A 17,913-nucleotide genomic window follows, 5' to 3' on the forward strand; every position below is an offset into this window, starting at 1 on the left:
TGGCTTTGCAGGGCCATTCTCATGAAGTAAGCTCCAAGAGACTGGCCTCAATGGCAGTTGTGCTATTAAGTAGAACTCCTCCTGCTAGAACCTGGTTCACCATTTTTAGGAGTAGCACTGTGGACCCAGCCAGCCCACTAGGCTTTGGGAAAGTTTACCCTCCTGAAATTTCTTACATTAGGCCTGTTGAAAAAGCCAAGTTTTAATGGCTATTTTGAATTTTTTGAAAATTTTCAGGGATAATTCACCACATATTGCAAGAGGTAACAAATTCCAAAGGGCTTTGGCAATGAAAACAGAAAGCACTATATCTACTGATTTCTGAGTTTGATAGAGTGAACCGAGTTGGGCAGGAGCCTTCATAAAAGTACAACCACATGGGGAAGTGAAACGGAGTCCTGTTTTTTCACAGTGCAGCAAAATAAAGAGTAGTCTCTCTTATGTTCAGAGGCAACCTTTACATAGACTGTAGCTACTAGCTTTAAGTCCATGTATCCACACACAAGTCTGCTTCTAGCCAGACCCCAAGAACAGCGTTCTTATCAGGCTTAAAGCTTAGCCTACTTTGTATCAGGTCGGGTAGCTTCTACACACTATGCCAACTATTCCCAACCCAGTACTCAGGGCTACTTTGTATCAGGTCGGGTAGCTTCTACACACTATGCCAACTATTCCCAACCCAGTACTCAGGGCACACACCTAGTCCCATCAGGTTTTTAGGATATCCACAACGAATATTCATGAGTTAGATATGCATGCAATTGAGGCAGTGCATGCAAACTTATCTCATCAATATTCATTGTGAATATCCTGAAAACCCTGAAAACCTGATGGAACCAGGTGTGCCCTGAGGACTGGGTTGGGAATGGATGCACTATGCTATGAAGATCCACACTCCAGGGTAGCTTCTCTCCTCCAGGGGTCTCTGTATCAGGGCCTCCCTCTCTCTTACTGACTCAGGGCTTTAACACCTTCCTGGCCTGAGCCCCGCCCCTCTGACTCAGCCTCGATAGATTAGTGCCCTCTGCTGCAAGGAGGTTGAACTGCCTCAACCGTGAAGGAGTGCTCTTAATTATACTATCCACTCCCTCACACTGAGCTAGACGAGATTCAGGGAGGACCATACGATGATCATTTAAAGACCATAAAAAATGGGTCATTGTGTAAGGGACAGTAAGAGAGGCTAAGTAGGACGGAGTTCCTGACCTAAATACCTTAAAAGCTAATAATACGACCTTAAATCGGAGATGGCATTTGACAGGACGCCAATGATGCTTTTCTAAGGCTGAGGTAATATGACCAGAATAATGCAAATTACATAAAAGGCAAACTGCAGTAATTTGCAATGTCTGAAGGTTCTTAAAGATCAGTTTAGTTGCCCCTTGGTAAATAATATTGCAGTAATCAATCTTAGTCATAAAGAGTGACAGAACAAATGAATGAAAAGTATCATGGTCGAAAAAGAACGAATGGAGAGCAGTTGCCATAAGACAAAAAAGCTAGATTTGCAGATTGCAGGCACCTGAGGGGCAAATGAGAGCTAAAAATCTAAGATAATGCCAAGATAGTGGAACTTTTACAGGAGCAATGTGAATACCTAGTCTTAGGAACACCCAAATCCCGCCCTTATCACGCCCCCAACATGCTCCCTACATGGATGCACTGCAGATAAACAGCATAGAAAAACATCTGAAAAATAGTTTCGAAAATACTGATTTGAACGTTTTTGTGAGAAAAATGTCCAAATGCTGCTTTATGCTACGTTTTAGACCTTTTTTTCTTTTGAAAATGAGCCCATTGTACAGACATCATGCAAGAGCCTAAAAGAAGCTCCCTCAAACCTCTGCACATTTTTTCTATGAGAGTAATATACCATTCTGTGATTTTCCCTTTACTGATTCAATCAAGAAAGTTAAGTCTGAAAGCAACAGGCTTACCAAACTGCTGCCCATCACAGTTGAAATCAACAAACAAGGATATGAAATTAATTTGTTGGTATTACTTTCTCAATGGAAGGAGCGAATATTGGGGAATCATCCGAGAAAATATAGTTGTGTTGTAACTTCTAGCTCCAGCCACATAAAATATTAAATTACATCATTATTTAGCACACATCATTAGAACTGAATATGGATATATATTTTTTTCTTTACCTTTTTCTTTTTGGTCCATTGTTGTCTCCTCATTTTTTCCTAGAAGATTAAAAAAAAAATAAACCTTTAAGGACCTTATCACTCTAGAAGTTGCATCTCCTGTAGGTGTCAGAATGCTACTAATCGCAGCTTATTTAGCGGACTGTCACGAAATGCCTAGCCACCCGCTTGGGGCTACCTCGCAGCCACATAGAGGGTCTATCTCCAGCATAGCTCATGCTCTACACTAGCACCCTCCTCCCACCGATTGGTACACAACTACATCTGGGCGAGTCTCCCGCTCTGAAATTATCCCAGGTGATTTCTAGGTTACTGAAGCCACACTCCCAGTGGTCCCACAGTTCCCAGAAAGCACTCACAGACCCAACACACAAACCACCAGGATTCTTTATCAGTCCAGATACACAGAATGAAGAAACAAATGTGTTTATTTTCAGAACTTGGAACAGTTGACAAAAAAATGTGCAAATAGCAAACAGTAACAAGTAATGGAAAAAAATGGATCAATTAGAAAACTAACTAAAAAACTGCATACTTGCTAGAAAGTACCTGGGGAGATCAGGACATATCTAGCTGCAGGGAGCACTTACCACTGGTCTCCGTATCTCAAAAAAGATATAGTAGAATTGGAAAAGGTACAGCGAAGGGCGACGAAAATGATAGTGGGGATGGGACGACTTTCCTATGAAGAGAGGCTGAGAAGGCTAGGGCTTTTCAGCTTGGAGAAGAGACGGCTGAGGGGAGATATGATAGAAGTGTATAAAATAATGAGTGGAATGGATCGGGTGGATGTGAAGCGACTGTTCACGCTATCCAAAAATACTAGGACTAGAGGGCATGAGTTGAAGCTACAGTGTGGTAAATTTAAAACGAATCGGAGAAAATTTTTCTTCACCCAACGTGTAATTAGACTCTGGAATTCGTTGCCGGAGAACGTGGTATGGGCGGTTAGCTTGACGGAGTTTAAAAAGGGGTTAGATAGATTCCTAAAGGACAAGTCCATAGACCGCTATTAAATGGACTTGGAAAAATTCCGCATTTTTAGGTATAACTTGTCTGGAATGTTTTTACGTTTGGGGAGCGTGCCAGGTGCCCTTGACCTGGATTGGCCACTGTCGGTGACAGGATGCTGGGCTAGATGGACCTTTGGTCTTTCCCAGTATGGCACTACTTATGTACTTATGTACTTATGCCCAGAACTACCACTGGCAGGCGCGTTAGGCTGGTGGTAGTTCAGATTGAGCTTACTGCTGCTTTGTAAAAGACCCCCATAGGTTGTAAAATGCTAGCAGGCATGTGCATGACTGGGCAGACCAGATGGACCATGTGGGTCTTTATCTGCCGTCATATACCATGTTACTATGATGCCATTAATTAGGCCATAATTGGCGCCAACAATAATTGATAATTGCAGCTGATTGGCACTAATTTGCATTTACATATGTAACTGCACTTGGGGGCCCTTTTATAAAGGTGTGTAGGGTCTTATGCATGTCCAGCGCATGCCAAATCAGCATTACTGCCCAGCTACCATGTGCACCAGGTGTTAAATCTGAATTTGGTATGCGTCGAAAACACGTGGTAGAAAATATTTTCTATTTTCTACTGTGTGGTGCTTACCCGCGGTAAATGGCAGTGTACATGCACTGCATACCTACCTCCCGGGTAGCATGTGAGACCTTACCGCTAAGTCAATGGGTGGCGGTAATATCTCAGGCTGAAAACGGATGCATGCTGGTTTTTATTTTGCCACACGTCCATTTTCTGGTCCCTTAAAAAAAGGTCCATTTTCCAGGATTCGGCAAAAACTGGCCTGGCGCGTGCCCAAAAAATGCGCTTGCATTGCCGCAGGCCAATTTTTGCCATGGCTTAGTAAAAGGACTCCTTAAATTGCTATTTTACATTGTTAGCTAGAAATGGAAGAACACTTTTCCAAAAGTCACTCAGTCCATCAGCAGCAATTTTAAGAAAAATAGGTAGCGGCTTTTGGACTGAGTGAGTTTTGCATAGTGTATGTAACATAAAGTTATTAAAATACCATGGACTTAGTGAGTTTTGGCACAGGAATATGCCACAGTCAACGAATCTTGACTTGATAAATGAAATTAATCTCATGTCAAAACTGACAAAAAATGGACAGAGTGAATTTTAGAAAAGTGCTCTTCAGTTTCTATCACATGCAATTGCAGAGGGGTTGTGCACATGAAAGAGGAATGGGTGGGGCATGGGTGTGACTGGCACTTATGCATTAACTTTACAGAATAATGTTATTTACACACAGTACGTTTTTTCTAGCAAAAAAGGTGCCAGTACTCAAATGCCAGGCCACCCTTGAGGGGTGGAGTGATCACTGAGGGACCCACCCCACTATAGCCAGGACCCTGCAACCAGTTACAGAATCTATGACAAGGCAGAATTGGTATGTAGAGCCTGAGCTCTTTCATTAAAACTTGGGGTCCATGGGTCAATTTTAGTAGACAATGGAAAAGGTGCCGGTACTCAGTACCCCCTCAAAAAAAGCCCTGTTTATACACAAGCATTTATGCCTGCCATTGACATGGTGTAAATGTTCATGCCTAAAGATTGGCACGTAAATGCCTATTCGCACTAGCAGTCTATAATGGAAATTGGATGCATAACTGTTATAATAGAATTTCCCATCTTTAAGTGACCTTTCTTGAATTGACCCCTTACTGTCTCTCAACTGTAACCGCATCTGCTACCTCCCTGCACCTTCAAATCAAATGTACTCCAGTCGTGCCTGCGCCGGGACTTTCTCTCACTCTGAACTGTCCAGCCTTTCACAAAACAGGAAGTCACATCAGAAGGGGTGTGACGGTTCACAGTGAGAAAATCCCGGTGCAGGCGCAGGCAGCCTATTGGTGCCGCTGCCCAGGCGAAGACTGGAGCAGAGGTGATTTGAAGGCGTGTGGAGTGGAATTGCAGAGCTTTGCAGGGCTAGGAAGGGAAGTAAGAGATGTCATATACTTTATCTACATTCTCCCTCTGCAGGGCAGGAGGGAGAATGCAGATAAATCGTCTGACAGGGTGTGTGTATGCAACACACACACCTCAGATAGACCACTGTGCACATGTTAGCAATTGTCACACAGTAAGTGTAAACTTTTATTGTACTTTAGTAAAAGGTCTTCTAAATCTAATAACAATAATTTAAGGAAGAAAGGCATATTTGTGTAACAAAAATTATTCTATGTCAATTTTCTATGGCAAAATAAACTGAGAATGAAAACAAAATCTGTACCAGTTGCTCAACCAAAAATAAAAAAACAGTGGCACAAACAATATTGTAGAGAGGCTGCCCGTGACAGTGTGTACACCAGGCACATTTTCACTGTTTAAGGGATGCTTTGCTTGTCCACTGGAGGTCACTAGGCACACAGCAACATGTTTGGCAAGATTTTAGTGCTAGTCAGCCAAACATTGTTCGTTTTCTTAACCTCATTTCCAAACAGCCCATTAGAATTAAAGTCTTTGGCCTTCATTTTACAAGTGACTGTCATAAAGCAATATACGTTTGAAAACAAACATGATGCGCTCACTAAAAAATAAAGGGGTCAATTTTCAAAGGCATGTTCATGGTTAAACCAGTATTTTTTCATGGAGAGGGTGGTGGATATGTGGAATGCACTCCCGCAGGAGGTGGTGGAGATGAAAACAGTAATGGAATTCAAACGTGTGTGGGATAAACACAAAGGAATCCTGTTTAGAAGGAATAGATCCACAGAATCTTAGCAGAGATTGGATGGCGACGCTGGTAATTGGGAAGCAAAACTGGTGCTGGGCAGACTTCTATGGTCTACACCCTGATTGTGACTGAATAGATAGGGATGGGCTTGACTGTAAATTTTAAGGGGCTTTGATGTTAGCTTCAGAACTTCTAGTACAAGAAGAGTGCTGGGCAGACTTATTTATTTACTAGTAAGAAATGCCCGTTTCGGAAACAAATGAAACGGGCGCTAGCAAGGTAGTACCCCCCCCCCCCCCCACACACACACACACCACCCTCCCTCCCGAGCTCCAGACCCCCCTCCGTCCCTCCCTTCCTTGTTCCACACCCCCCTGTCCCTCTCTCCCTCACTTCGTTGCGAGTTTCAGCTGCCATCCGCGTACCTGATGCGAAGGGGAGCTTGTGAAACGGGCGGTAGCAAGGTTTTCCTCGAGGGCGGCAGAATGGTGGGCGTATTTCTTTACTCCTGCCCCTGCGTGTCTCGCGTTTTTGTTGAACTTGTGCCTTGTGCTTTCCCCGGCCCGCCCTCGACGTCATGGCGTTTTGACGCGAGGGCGGAGCTACAATGCAGGCCAGCCAAACCGGATATCTCTGGCACCTCAAGTTTCCGCTTGAGGCTTCATTGGAATGTTGGAGGTGCCTTTTATATAGAGAGAGATTACATTTGTATCCCACATTATCCCACCTTTTTGCAGGCTCAATGTGGCTTAGATGGTACCGTAAACAGCGTTAGCCGATTCCGGTCTGAACAATACAAGGTATGAACGAATACAAGGTAATATTGTGGTAGAATGAGGTACATGTATGGTAGGTACAATTGGGGGGAACTTAGAGAGGGAGAGGAAGAATTAGGATATGTCCATTACGGTCTTTGGTTAAGTTGTGTCACAGGTATCCAGGTATTTTTATGTTGGGTCGATGGGGTATGCTTTTCTGAACAGGTCTGTTTTTAGTGCTTTCCGGAATTTTAGGTGGTCGAGCGTAGTTTTTACTGCTTTTGGCAGTGCATTCCATAGTTGTGCGCTTGAGTAGGAAAAGCTGGATGCATAGGTGGATTTGTATTTGAGTCCTTTGCTGCTTGGGTAATGGAGGTTTAGGTATGATTGTGTAGCTTTTGTGGAGTTTCTGGTTGGCAGGTCGATGAGGTCTGTCATGTATCCCAGTGCTTCATCGTAAATAATTTTATGAACAGTCGTGCAGATTTTGAAAATGATACGTTCTTTGATTGGTAGCCAATGCAGTTTTTCTCGGAGTGGTTTGGCCCTGTCAAAACACGTTTTTCCAAATATAAGCCTAGCTGCTGAGTTTTGGGTGGTCTGAAGTTTCTTTATGATTTGATCCTTGCATCCCACATAGATTCCACTGCAGTAGTCTGCTTGGCTTAGTACCATTGACTGCATCAGGTTATGAAATATTTCCCTCGGGAAGAATGGTTTCACACGTTTGAGTTTCCACATTAAGAAAAACATTTTCTTTATGGTGGATTTCACTTGGGTCTCTAGTGAGAGGTTATGGTCGATTGTTACTCAGAGAATTTTCAGGCTGTCCGAGATAGGGAGGGTGTATTCTGGGGTGTTAATGTTTGTGGGTTTGTATGTATTGTATTGGGATGAGATGATGAGACAGTTTGTTTTTTCTGTATTGAGATTTAGTTGGAATGTATTTGCCCATGAGCATTATACGTTCTGTGCCCTGAGAATTGCAAGGACAAATCAAACTCGGATTTATCTTGTTAGGCAGACTGGATGGACTGTACAGGTCTTTATCTGCCGTCACTTACTATGTATGTTATGTTACTAAGTTAACCATTCACCCAGATGCACAAGGCCTCTATAAACACACGTTTACCTGCTATTTAAGGAGACAACCCCAGGAATGGGGCTGGGAAGAGGATTAAACCTAGACAATATCTCCCCAGATTCTATAAAGGCTGCTCAAAGTTGGCCTCGATCCTGAGATGCGCACGCAACTTAATAGGTTAATGCTAACAATCAATATTGATGTTGACACCAATCAAAATTTGAATGTGCATCTGGCTGCACACTGTTCTTTGACACTGTGAGACCAATTTCCATAGTGTACAATCCACAAGGGAATGGAGCCATGGACGGATCAGGGGCATGCTGAAAAGTTGCATGCAGTGTTACAGAATTCCAGGGATGCGCGCTCAACTTGCAAGCCAGGATTTATACCAGGTTTCAGTTGGCTTAAGTCCCGGCACCTAAAGTTGTTTGCAGGAATCGGCGCTATGCATTATTCTATAAAGAGCACTCATCTCGGAGCACCCTTTATAGAATATCGGTATATGCTGATTTTTCCCAGCAACTACGTTTCTGTGCCATTTACTGAATCCGGCCCAATGTGTCTTCCAAATAGTAGGTGTGAACGTGAGTACATAGCTCTGCTACTGTAATTTGCAAAGGTGGAGTACACATGTATTTTCACTCTGAAAATTAAGCAAAGTCAGAGGAATAGAAAGTACACAAGTACTTTTTACATCAATGTACAGTAAAATTATAAAAGTTTGCTCCTAAAATGCACTTTCCAAAGTGTAACTAACATTTGGGTACAGAACGCCTAGGTGCTTCCATTCACAGCCCCTCCGTTGTATGATCTTGCATCAGCAAGCATTTGCATTTAAGTAACGAACCTGTGCATTTCTAATTGATAACAAAAGTTCAAATGTATACCTAGAGTAACCTCATGATTACAGCAGTGGGTTGAGAGCCAGGGGAGCAGAGGTTCAAAATCCTACGGATACTGCTTGTGCCCTGGGCAAGTCACATAGCCCTCTATTGGCCGAGGTAAAAAAAGACAAACAAACAAACTAGACTGTAAGCTCTCTAGGGACAGAGAAATACCCACTGTACCTGAATGTAACAATGAAAAGACACAAGCTAAATATCTTTTTAATGGTGACGCCCTTAACTACACAAATATCACTCTCTGGTTATCATGGGAAAATACAGCCTTTTAACATTGTATATATGGTGCTAGTCAGGTGCACTGCATCCTTCCCCTCTCATAGGTGACACACATTGAACCTCACCCTTCACCATGATGAACAATAATATGGATTAACAGAAGAATGCAGGGGAGAATGAACAAAAAGCAGAAACAGACCACTTTGTTTATGAACCAGTTTGTTTAGTTTAATTCAGTGGAGTAGCCACAGGTGGGCCTTGGTGGGCCAGGGCCCACCCACTTAGGGCTCAGGCCCACCCAACAGTAGCACACATTTAGTGGTAGCTGGTGGGGATCCCAAGTTCCACCAGCTGAAGACTTCCCCCTGATGGTAATGAAAATGCTATTCTCCACGATACTGGCACCTGTGCATGCTCAGTTTTCAGCACATCCCTGCTGCAGACTGCCAAGGCGGAAAGAAACATTTTCCCACCATCTGATTTATTTTTTTGGTGGTGTGGTGAGGAGAAAACACTTGGTGCCCACCCACTTCTTACCTAGGCCCACCCAAAATCTGTTGTCTGGCTACACCTCTGGTTTAATTAAGAAATTAACAGTGATGAAGGGGAAGATTTGTCAATTACTGGAAGACTAACCACCTATTATCCATATAGTGTTTTGCAATCTGCTGTTTAAACAAGCATGCGGCCCCTTGCAATTAAGCAGGCAACAGTTAAAAGCAAAACCATTCAAATTCTCTCTGAAGTGTTTCTTTCACTTTTCTTCTTACTGGTGTTCTTAACTTGCTCTCTCCAAGATCTCTAAGAAGTTGAATTCTGCAAACACAGTGGCTTCTTATTAGATGGAATGACAAGGGAAGTAACGCCATAACTATTTTTTTACACTACTTCATCAAGATGAAACTATTGTGCTTCAAAGGGCAATTTTATAAAAAGGGCATCTAGGCAGTGAAAGCACATAGGTGCATACATTCCACCTGTTTTATAAAGGCAACATATCTGCCCATATGTCTTTACAAATTAGTATCCCAAAATCTCTAGTGCAAAGTTATACCTTTTGATGGAATATATAGTAAGATACTGGTCCTTCTTAAGCACACTCTCTCACAGGGTCACTTTAAGAGGACAAAACATTGAAAGCTCAGTCAGGAGGGTGTGGTTTAGCCAGGGAAAATAAAAGAACAGAGCAGGGATTGGACAGGGAGGCCCAGAGCTAGAAGAAGCAACTCCAACAAAGCCTATATTTGAAGGACCAGAGGTAGGAAAAGTTTTTCCTTGCAAATTCTGTGCACATTTTGATTCTTTTGTGGGCTGGTAGGAACCAGACTCTATTTTATTTGCGATTGAACGCAAAGCTACTTTATGCTACTTGAGCTAACACCCTTTAAGAGTAACAGTATATTTTTTTCCTTTTTGAACAAAATAAAGTTTCTATTCATTTGTCTCTCCCCTCCCCACCCACACACCCCCAATACACATACACCTGCCCTGAGATATGTATATGGCAGTTAGAATTGGCACTTAGTCCCCTCACATGTTTCTATAGCATACATGTTAAGTTTGAATCCCACTTTTGCTCCACTCCAGGGAATATGGAGAGTAATTTTGTAGTAGGCTGCCTAGATTGGGAGATTTAGAGGGTACCTGTTGCCTGTTTTATAAAATTACTCCTGAAGAGCTGCAGAAATTGTGGATAAAAAGAATGTGCAGACACCGATACCAGCTCAGAAGCAGGTATAAATATATGACTGTAAATTATTTGCATAAATCGTGACTCTGCCCACCCTCTGATCAATTTCTACCCCCAAACATGACTACCCCAGGAATTATGTGTTTTCTAGTCACCACATGTACTTTTATGTGGGGTTAATTTTAAAATCTGCAATTTATACACATATACTATAGTCCTCATTTTACAAGTCCTATCCGCATCTGATAAGTGCATAAACATCTAAGTCCCCATTTTACAAAACCCGGATATGCACATATCAAGCTCTCAAGTGCATTCAAATGGCAAGAGGGGTGGTCTGTGCGTGTTTGGGCAGGACAATGGTGTAGCATGTTAATAAACATTTAACCCCCCTGTTTTCTAAGTTGTGTTAGCAGCTCCCATGTGGCAATGTCGACACAGCCCATTCAAATGAATGAGCTGTGTCGGCATTAGCACAGCTTAGTAAACGGGGGTTATTCTCCATTTCATCTGTGTCCTAAAGATTGACATCGAGAGTTACACCTGCTACTAAGCACATTTAGGCATTGGTAAACATCAAAACTGGCACAGGAAACTGGTCAGGGGTAATAACTGTTTTAAAGGTTAGACTACAGCAATCTGCTTCTTGCTGGCCTCCCACTTAGTCACCTCTCCCCTCTCCAGTCGGTACAAAACTCTGCTGCCCGTCTCGTCTTCCGCCAGGGTCGCTTTACTCATACTACCCCCTCTCCTCAAGTCCCTTCACTGGCTCCCTATCCATTTTCACATCTTGTTCAAACTTCTTCTACTAACCTATAAATGTACTCACTCTGCTGCTCCCCAGTATCTCTCCACAATCGTCCTTCCCTACACCCCTTCCCGTGCACTCCGCTCCATGGATAAATCCTTCTTATCTGTTGTTGAATAAAAGCATAAAAATGTTGAATAAAAGTATAAAATAATAGAAGTGGAAAGCTTCAAAGATCATGCAGAACAAGCTGTTTCAACACTAAACTAAATCTCCTGAGACATGAGGCCCACATCAGCCAAAGGCAGGCTCCAGAAAGTCTGTGGGATAATGGGAACCAGATGCAGCATATGTTCTGCTGTAGGATTTATGGTATGGTACAGCCTGCAAGCACGTGATATCAGGAGAAGATTATAAGGAGTGTGGAACAAAGAAATAAGTAAGCATTTTGAATTTTTCTTTGTCTGTGTATAGCATTTTGATTTGCCTTAAGCTTGCTGTAAATTGCTTGTGTGTGTAGATATGCTTTGAATATAGAAATGCTTCCTGACTACCCCTATTGATGGTAATCAGCTTGTACACTAAACAAATGAGTAAACTGTTTATATTAAATATGAAATTCGTCTGGCCTTCTCTACAAAAGTAGCGGCATCCTTTTATACAAAAGTGGCGAGCCAGCCAGGAGTAGGAGTAGGAGTAGGCCGCACACGGAAAAGAGAAGGCCAGACGAATAACAAATTAAGTGTTTGTTGTTAACGAAGTTTTTTACAGGATTTTGAGAGAGCAAGCGTTGTTTACGCCTGATTACTATGTACCACGGAAGTGGACGTGATCAACCTACTTGAAGTGGACATATGGGTGTCGACTCCTGGGCTTGCTAAAAAGAGAAATAAGAAGACGCGTAAGTAAGCTTACATTGTGGACTTATGTATATTTGGTTAGCTTTGTAGTTTTCTTTTTTGTATATTTTCTTGGTTTAGGTGCAGTAGTATATTTTTGTAGATTGTGGCTTTATAGGAGAAATTGTAATAGTCAGAATAAAATGAAAGGGAAAGGGGCAGATAAGAAAGAAAAGCCTCCTGTATATGCTATGTATTTAGATTTAGATAGTTCAAAAAAATGCTCCCCTTTGCAGCATGTCATAGAATTATTCCCATTAGAAAAAAAACAGATTGAAAAAATACATGAGAAATGGGTCAAATATGAAGGAAAAGATTCTGTTTTGAGCTGGTCTCAGGATGGATCGTTTGATCGTCCAAAATTATTATCTCTCCTGGAATACTTACAACAAAATAAAAAGAAGAAGAAAAGCTTAGAGAAGCATCTTACAATTTGGAATTTATTTTCTTTAGCAGCAGATCTGTTTCATGTTGATGTAGATAGGATACAAAAAGAGGCAGAAAGAAATAATCCCCCGTCATATGAATCTAGCAGGGACACGTTGTGCCCCCTAAGGGCGACTGATAAAATGAAGGAATCAAAGGCAAAGCGCCCTGTGCCATGCGCTGGGTATTCGGCTCTTGATGACCCCCCCAGTGAGTCAGAAAGTGAAAAGGGAGGGGATAATGAGGACAGTGATGTGGGGACTAGGGAACAGAAAAAGAAAAAAAAATGGGTGAGACAGAAAGAAAAAGGAAAATCTAGTGCAGAATCAGGCACTTACCCTGATTTGAAAACTCTAATTACATCAGAACAATATGACCTGGCAACACAATTTGAAATTGAGGGACGGCTTCGGCTATGTACTGAGTCACCCCCTGAACCTTCCCTTAGAGTTGATCCTCAGACACCCACGTTTAAAATCAGGGAAACACCGCCCAAATTGACACCCAGACCGTCAAAGGCAATTTTTAAGGAAACCTATGTAGCTGCAGAACTTGTGAGATTGGATAAAACTAAATATGGGGCAGAATGGTGGGGAGTTACTAAGAACCTGTTGGAAGTTAAAAACCTCCTTTTCCCCTGTGATAAGGGAGGACCTACCTCACATGAGGACGTACAGAGTTTGACAAACGTAATAAATAAATATTGCCCCAAGGCGGGAAGCCTGGACTTTATTAAAGCAGGGCTGGAGTACTGGGACGATTGGTTTTACAAAATGAAACAGGCTGAAGAAGAGGTGGAAGAGGAAGGTAAACAGGAGATTTGCAGTGCTTTAGATAGTAGTGCTTTACACATGCCAGTTATGACGCGCTTAGACGCAGCTGGCAATCGAATACAACATTACAAACCATACACCCCCGTAGATGTTACAACTTTAGTTGCAAAAATTCCCAGTATAGTGAAAGGAGCTCGTATGTGGTTAGATGGGATAGAACAGGTTACAGCAGGCACTCTATTGACTATAGGTGATTTTAAAGCTTTGTGTGCAGCCTCGGGCATTAATATTTCTCAATTGGCAGCACAATGTGGATATCCGCGCCTGCCGTTATATACGGCCGACGGGGATATCTACGCGGGACAAATTAAGGCGCAGCTTTCTGCAGCGTTGCATATTATGTACCCAACCCCAATTGATTTTTCAGCCATTACCGGTAGTAAGTGGGATCCAAAGACTGATTTTGCAGCCCACTTAACGCAGTGTTTGACCTTGTATAAAGCACGGACAGGACAGGATGCGGATGTAGCTCATAATGTTGCCGTGTTTTTGCATCTTTTTATGTCTACCTTGCCTGGTAATATGCGTAAAAATTTGGATGCTGTTATTGCTCTGTCTTCAAAACCATGGCCAGAAATAAGACAGACTTTGATGCATTTTAGTAATGTGCATCGTAAACTGATAGAGACCCCACAGAAAGAACAGGCAAAATTAACTTCTAAGTTAATGACTATGCAGTTAAAGGATTTGGAAAGCAAGGAACAGGATAGAAATAAAAAACAAGAAACAATTGTAACACCCTCTGCCTCACCTCCACAGGTCATTTACTATGTACAACCGGGATATAGCCGGCCGTACCAACCAAGGGGACGAGGTATGGTTAGAGGCAGGGGTAGGGGTCGAGGGATGCAAGGATCAGGACTATCACCTAATAGAAGGGCACATGTACAATGTTGGGGATGTCAGCAATTTGGTCACTATGCTTCAGAATGTTATCAGAATGCAGGAATGCCCCAAGTACAAATGCAGACACAGCAAGGATTAATGCCACAAGTAGTAGGGATACCTGCGAGTGCCCCGCAGACTGCAATACAGCAGCCAGCGACGCAATCACAGGGACCAGGAGCGGCAGTACAGAGACAGGGTACTGTAAATGCCTTTCCAACTTGGCAGAATACTCCAGATCAATGCTATTGACTGGAAGCAGACCAGTGTCAGGAGGAGGGAATGATTTTCAGATTAGACACAAGAGAACCCTTTATTACATTGACAATTGGCAAATATGGAACTCCTGTGAGATTTTTGATAGATACAGGGGCGAGTACCTCTGTGTTGTGTGCAAAACCACTGGGAGTTAAGCTTTCAAATCAGTATAGAACAACAGTGGGATTTACGGGGATAGAACAAAGAAAAAGGCTAACAGAACCCACTCTGGTGCGCTTGGAATGCCAACCGCACGGTTCAAGGGAGGCTGTGGTACCCTTCTTAGTGGCACCTGATTGCCCAGTAAATTTGTGTGGTAGAGACTTATTGTCTCAATTAGGATTGTGTTTAGATTTTGGAAATAAAGAAATACCAAGTTTGCTCACCATGGTTCAACAGTTGAATAATGAAAATAAAGTAAGGGTTATGGAAGAATTACCACAACATATTTGGAGTACAAGTGATTCACCATATGGACTAGCCATAAATGCAAAACCCCATAAGATAGAATTAATAGAAGGGGCAAAGGGGCCGAAGCAAGACCCTTACCCCATACGACCTAAATTAGTATCCAAAACCTTGGAACACATTGATAAATTATTGAAATGTGGTATTATTGAATCTTCAGTATCCCCGTACAATACCCCATTGTTTCCTGTCCCGAAAGGGGAAAACAATGTAAGGATAGTACATGATTTAAGAGAGCTAAATGAGGTTACAAAAAATCAATTTCCGATTTGTGCAAATCCTGCTACACTTCTGCACACTCAGAATATATATGCATATAACACTGTTATTGACTTGTCTAATGCATTCTTTTCAATACCTCTTCATCCAGAGTCTAGGGATTTGACGTCATTTATAGTACAGAATGAGGCATACAGGTGGACTAGGATGCCTCAAGGCTTTACTGATAGTCCATCGGTATTCTCAAAACAACTAATGATGGATTTAAAGGATTTCAGGAGTCAATTGCCTGACACGGTGTCATTGTTTGTCTATGTAGATGATATTCTACTGTCTGCTGAGACTGAAACAGAATGCCTAGATTGGACTAGAAAATTATTTTTGTTATTAGGAGAGTTAGGATATAAATGTAACAGGGAAAAATGTATTATAGCTCAGTCTACTGTCACCTTTTTAGGACAAAATGTTTCAGCAGAACATAAGGTCATTATACCGGAAGTTATATCTATTTTAAATGAAACCCCGGTACCGCAAACAGTTACCCAGTTACGTGCTGTTTTGGGAATGTTAAATTACTGCAGACAATGGATACCAAATTATACACAAAAAGTAATGAGACTTTATAAACATTTGAAACTGCCCGCAGCCACACCAAAGAATACACTAATTGTGTTGGAAGAGCAGGATAAAATAGTGCTGGCTAAGATTGTGAGGGATTTGTTATCCCCAGGACCGTTAGCAGTAATAGATATCCAATCACCTGTGCATTTGTGGGTAAAAGATATGGGAAATAGTTGGGCAGCTATGATTAATCAGAATAATGAAGTAAATACACCAGTAGCTTTTTTGTCAGGCTCTTTTAATCATGTGGAAAAGGGAATGAAAGAAATACCAAAGTTACTGACAGCTATAGTGGCAGCAGTAGGTAAATGGAGAGCACAAATGCCTTTTGTTCCTATTGTAATACATACCAACCACACGATTAAAACGCTGTTGAGCCCTAGCCAAACAGCATTGACAGCCACTAGATTTGGAAAATATCAAGCAGTACTTTTAGGACAAGATATAAGAATAATACCATTAACTAAAGAACAGAGAAATAAGATAGATCTGCTTTTTCCTGTCAATCTAGAGGGTGAGATCGATACTATAGAAATCCCTACATTTCACTGTCTTACTTTTGAACCCTTATCTGATGGATTAATATGGTTTACAGATGGAGCTTGTGAAAGGACTGTTGCAGGCTTTGCCTGCGTGCAGGTAGATGAGAATCTAAGAAAGATAATGCAAGTACAATATAAAACCCCTCCTGACCATACTGCACAGCATGCTGAACTTTTAGCCGTTATTACGGCCTTACAACACACTGATATGACTCAAAATGTCACTATATATACTGATAGTGGTTACGTTGCAAGTTCACTACAGTATCATATATTAAAATGGCAGCGTAGGGGGATGATAACCAGTGCAGGTAAAAATTTACAACATTACACATATTGGAAATTGCTATTTGAAATTTTGGCAAGAAGGGAACGTGAAGGTAGAAAAACTGCAGTTGTGTGGACCCCGGCCCACACTGAAAAGCCAACCTTTGAGGCACTAGGTAATGCAATGGCTGATGCAGCAGCAACGGAGGTGGTTAAGCAAAGTGAAAAGATTTTGTATAATACTAGACAGACACAGGAAGGGCCACTTACGAATGTAGATAAGATTGAAATGTGGCAGCCAGAGGGACAGGAAAGTGAAAAATGGTTGAAGAGAGGATGTATGAAAGTGGGAAGTGAATGGTTTAATGCAGAAGAAGGATTACCTTGTATGCCAATGAGCCAGGCGATTAAGGTATTGGCTGAGTGGCATGCAACCATGCATTGGAATAAGGAAACAATGAGGCAACAATTTGAGCAAAGATTTTGGACTTTGAAAATTGATAACTTGATTCAACAGGTTGTGCAGAATTGCATGGTATGCAATATTAACATACCTAAACGAGGTCCTAAAATATCACCTGGGACACTTCCAATACCAGAAGGCCCAGCAAAAGAATGGTATATCGATTTCACTGATATGATTGTTCCAGTGCAGGGAAAAAGGTATTTGTTAGTTTGGGTGGATGCTTTTTCAAGGTGGGTAGAAGCATTTCCATGTAAAAGGGAGACAGCACATGAAGTGGTACAATGCCTGGTAACTCATATTATGCCAAGACATGGGTGTCCATCTAGAATAATTTCTGATAACGGGACACATTTTAATAACAGTGTTTTGAAAGAAATGGCAACGATTATGGGTTTAACACACAGAAAGGTATCAGTGTATCGCCCCACCTCAAATGGTTTGGTAGAACGCTACAATGGTATTTTAAAAACTAAATTGAGAGTATTACTGAAGGCTTTAAACAAGGAAACAGTAGGTAAACCATATACCTGGCTTGATTTGTTACCATTAGCTTTGATGGTTATAAGGGCCCAACCTAATGGGCGTACTAAATTGACCCCATTCCAAATTCAGACAGGACGTCATTTCTTCCCGATGCAGACAGCAAGTACTGATAGCACAGCTCAGTACTGGCAAAAGCTACAACCTATGTTGAACCTGACAAGTGATATGATCCGAACAAATGTAGCATCACAGGCAGGAACTACTAATGATGTTTGTGCTTTTA

The 17,913-nt window shown here is 41.9% G+C and overlaps 1 protein-coding gene across 2 annotated transcripts in view; it reads right to left on the reverse strand.

Moving 5' to 3' along the window:
* ASPH (aspartate beta-hydroxylase) overlaps window positions 1-17,913 on the reverse strand; it is a 438,964-nt gene that overhangs the window by 134,447 nt on the left and 286,604 nt on the right. For both annotated transcript variants that reach the window (XM_030214873.1, XM_030214866.1), the window contains one exon: window positions 2,154-2,192. In XM_030214873.1, coding sequence (XP_030070733.1) covers window positions 2,154-2,192 — 39 coding nt within the window. The remainder of the gene's footprint in view (window positions 1-2,153; window positions 2,193-17,913) is intronic.

This window comes from Microcaecilia unicolor, chromosome 1, assembly GCF_901765095.1.
Source record: "Microcaecilia unicolor chromosome 1, aMicUni1.1, whole genome shotgun sequence".
NCBI classification, from domain to species: domain Eukaryota; kingdom Metazoa; phylum Chordata; class Amphibia; order Gymnophiona; family Siphonopidae; genus Microcaecilia; species Microcaecilia unicolor.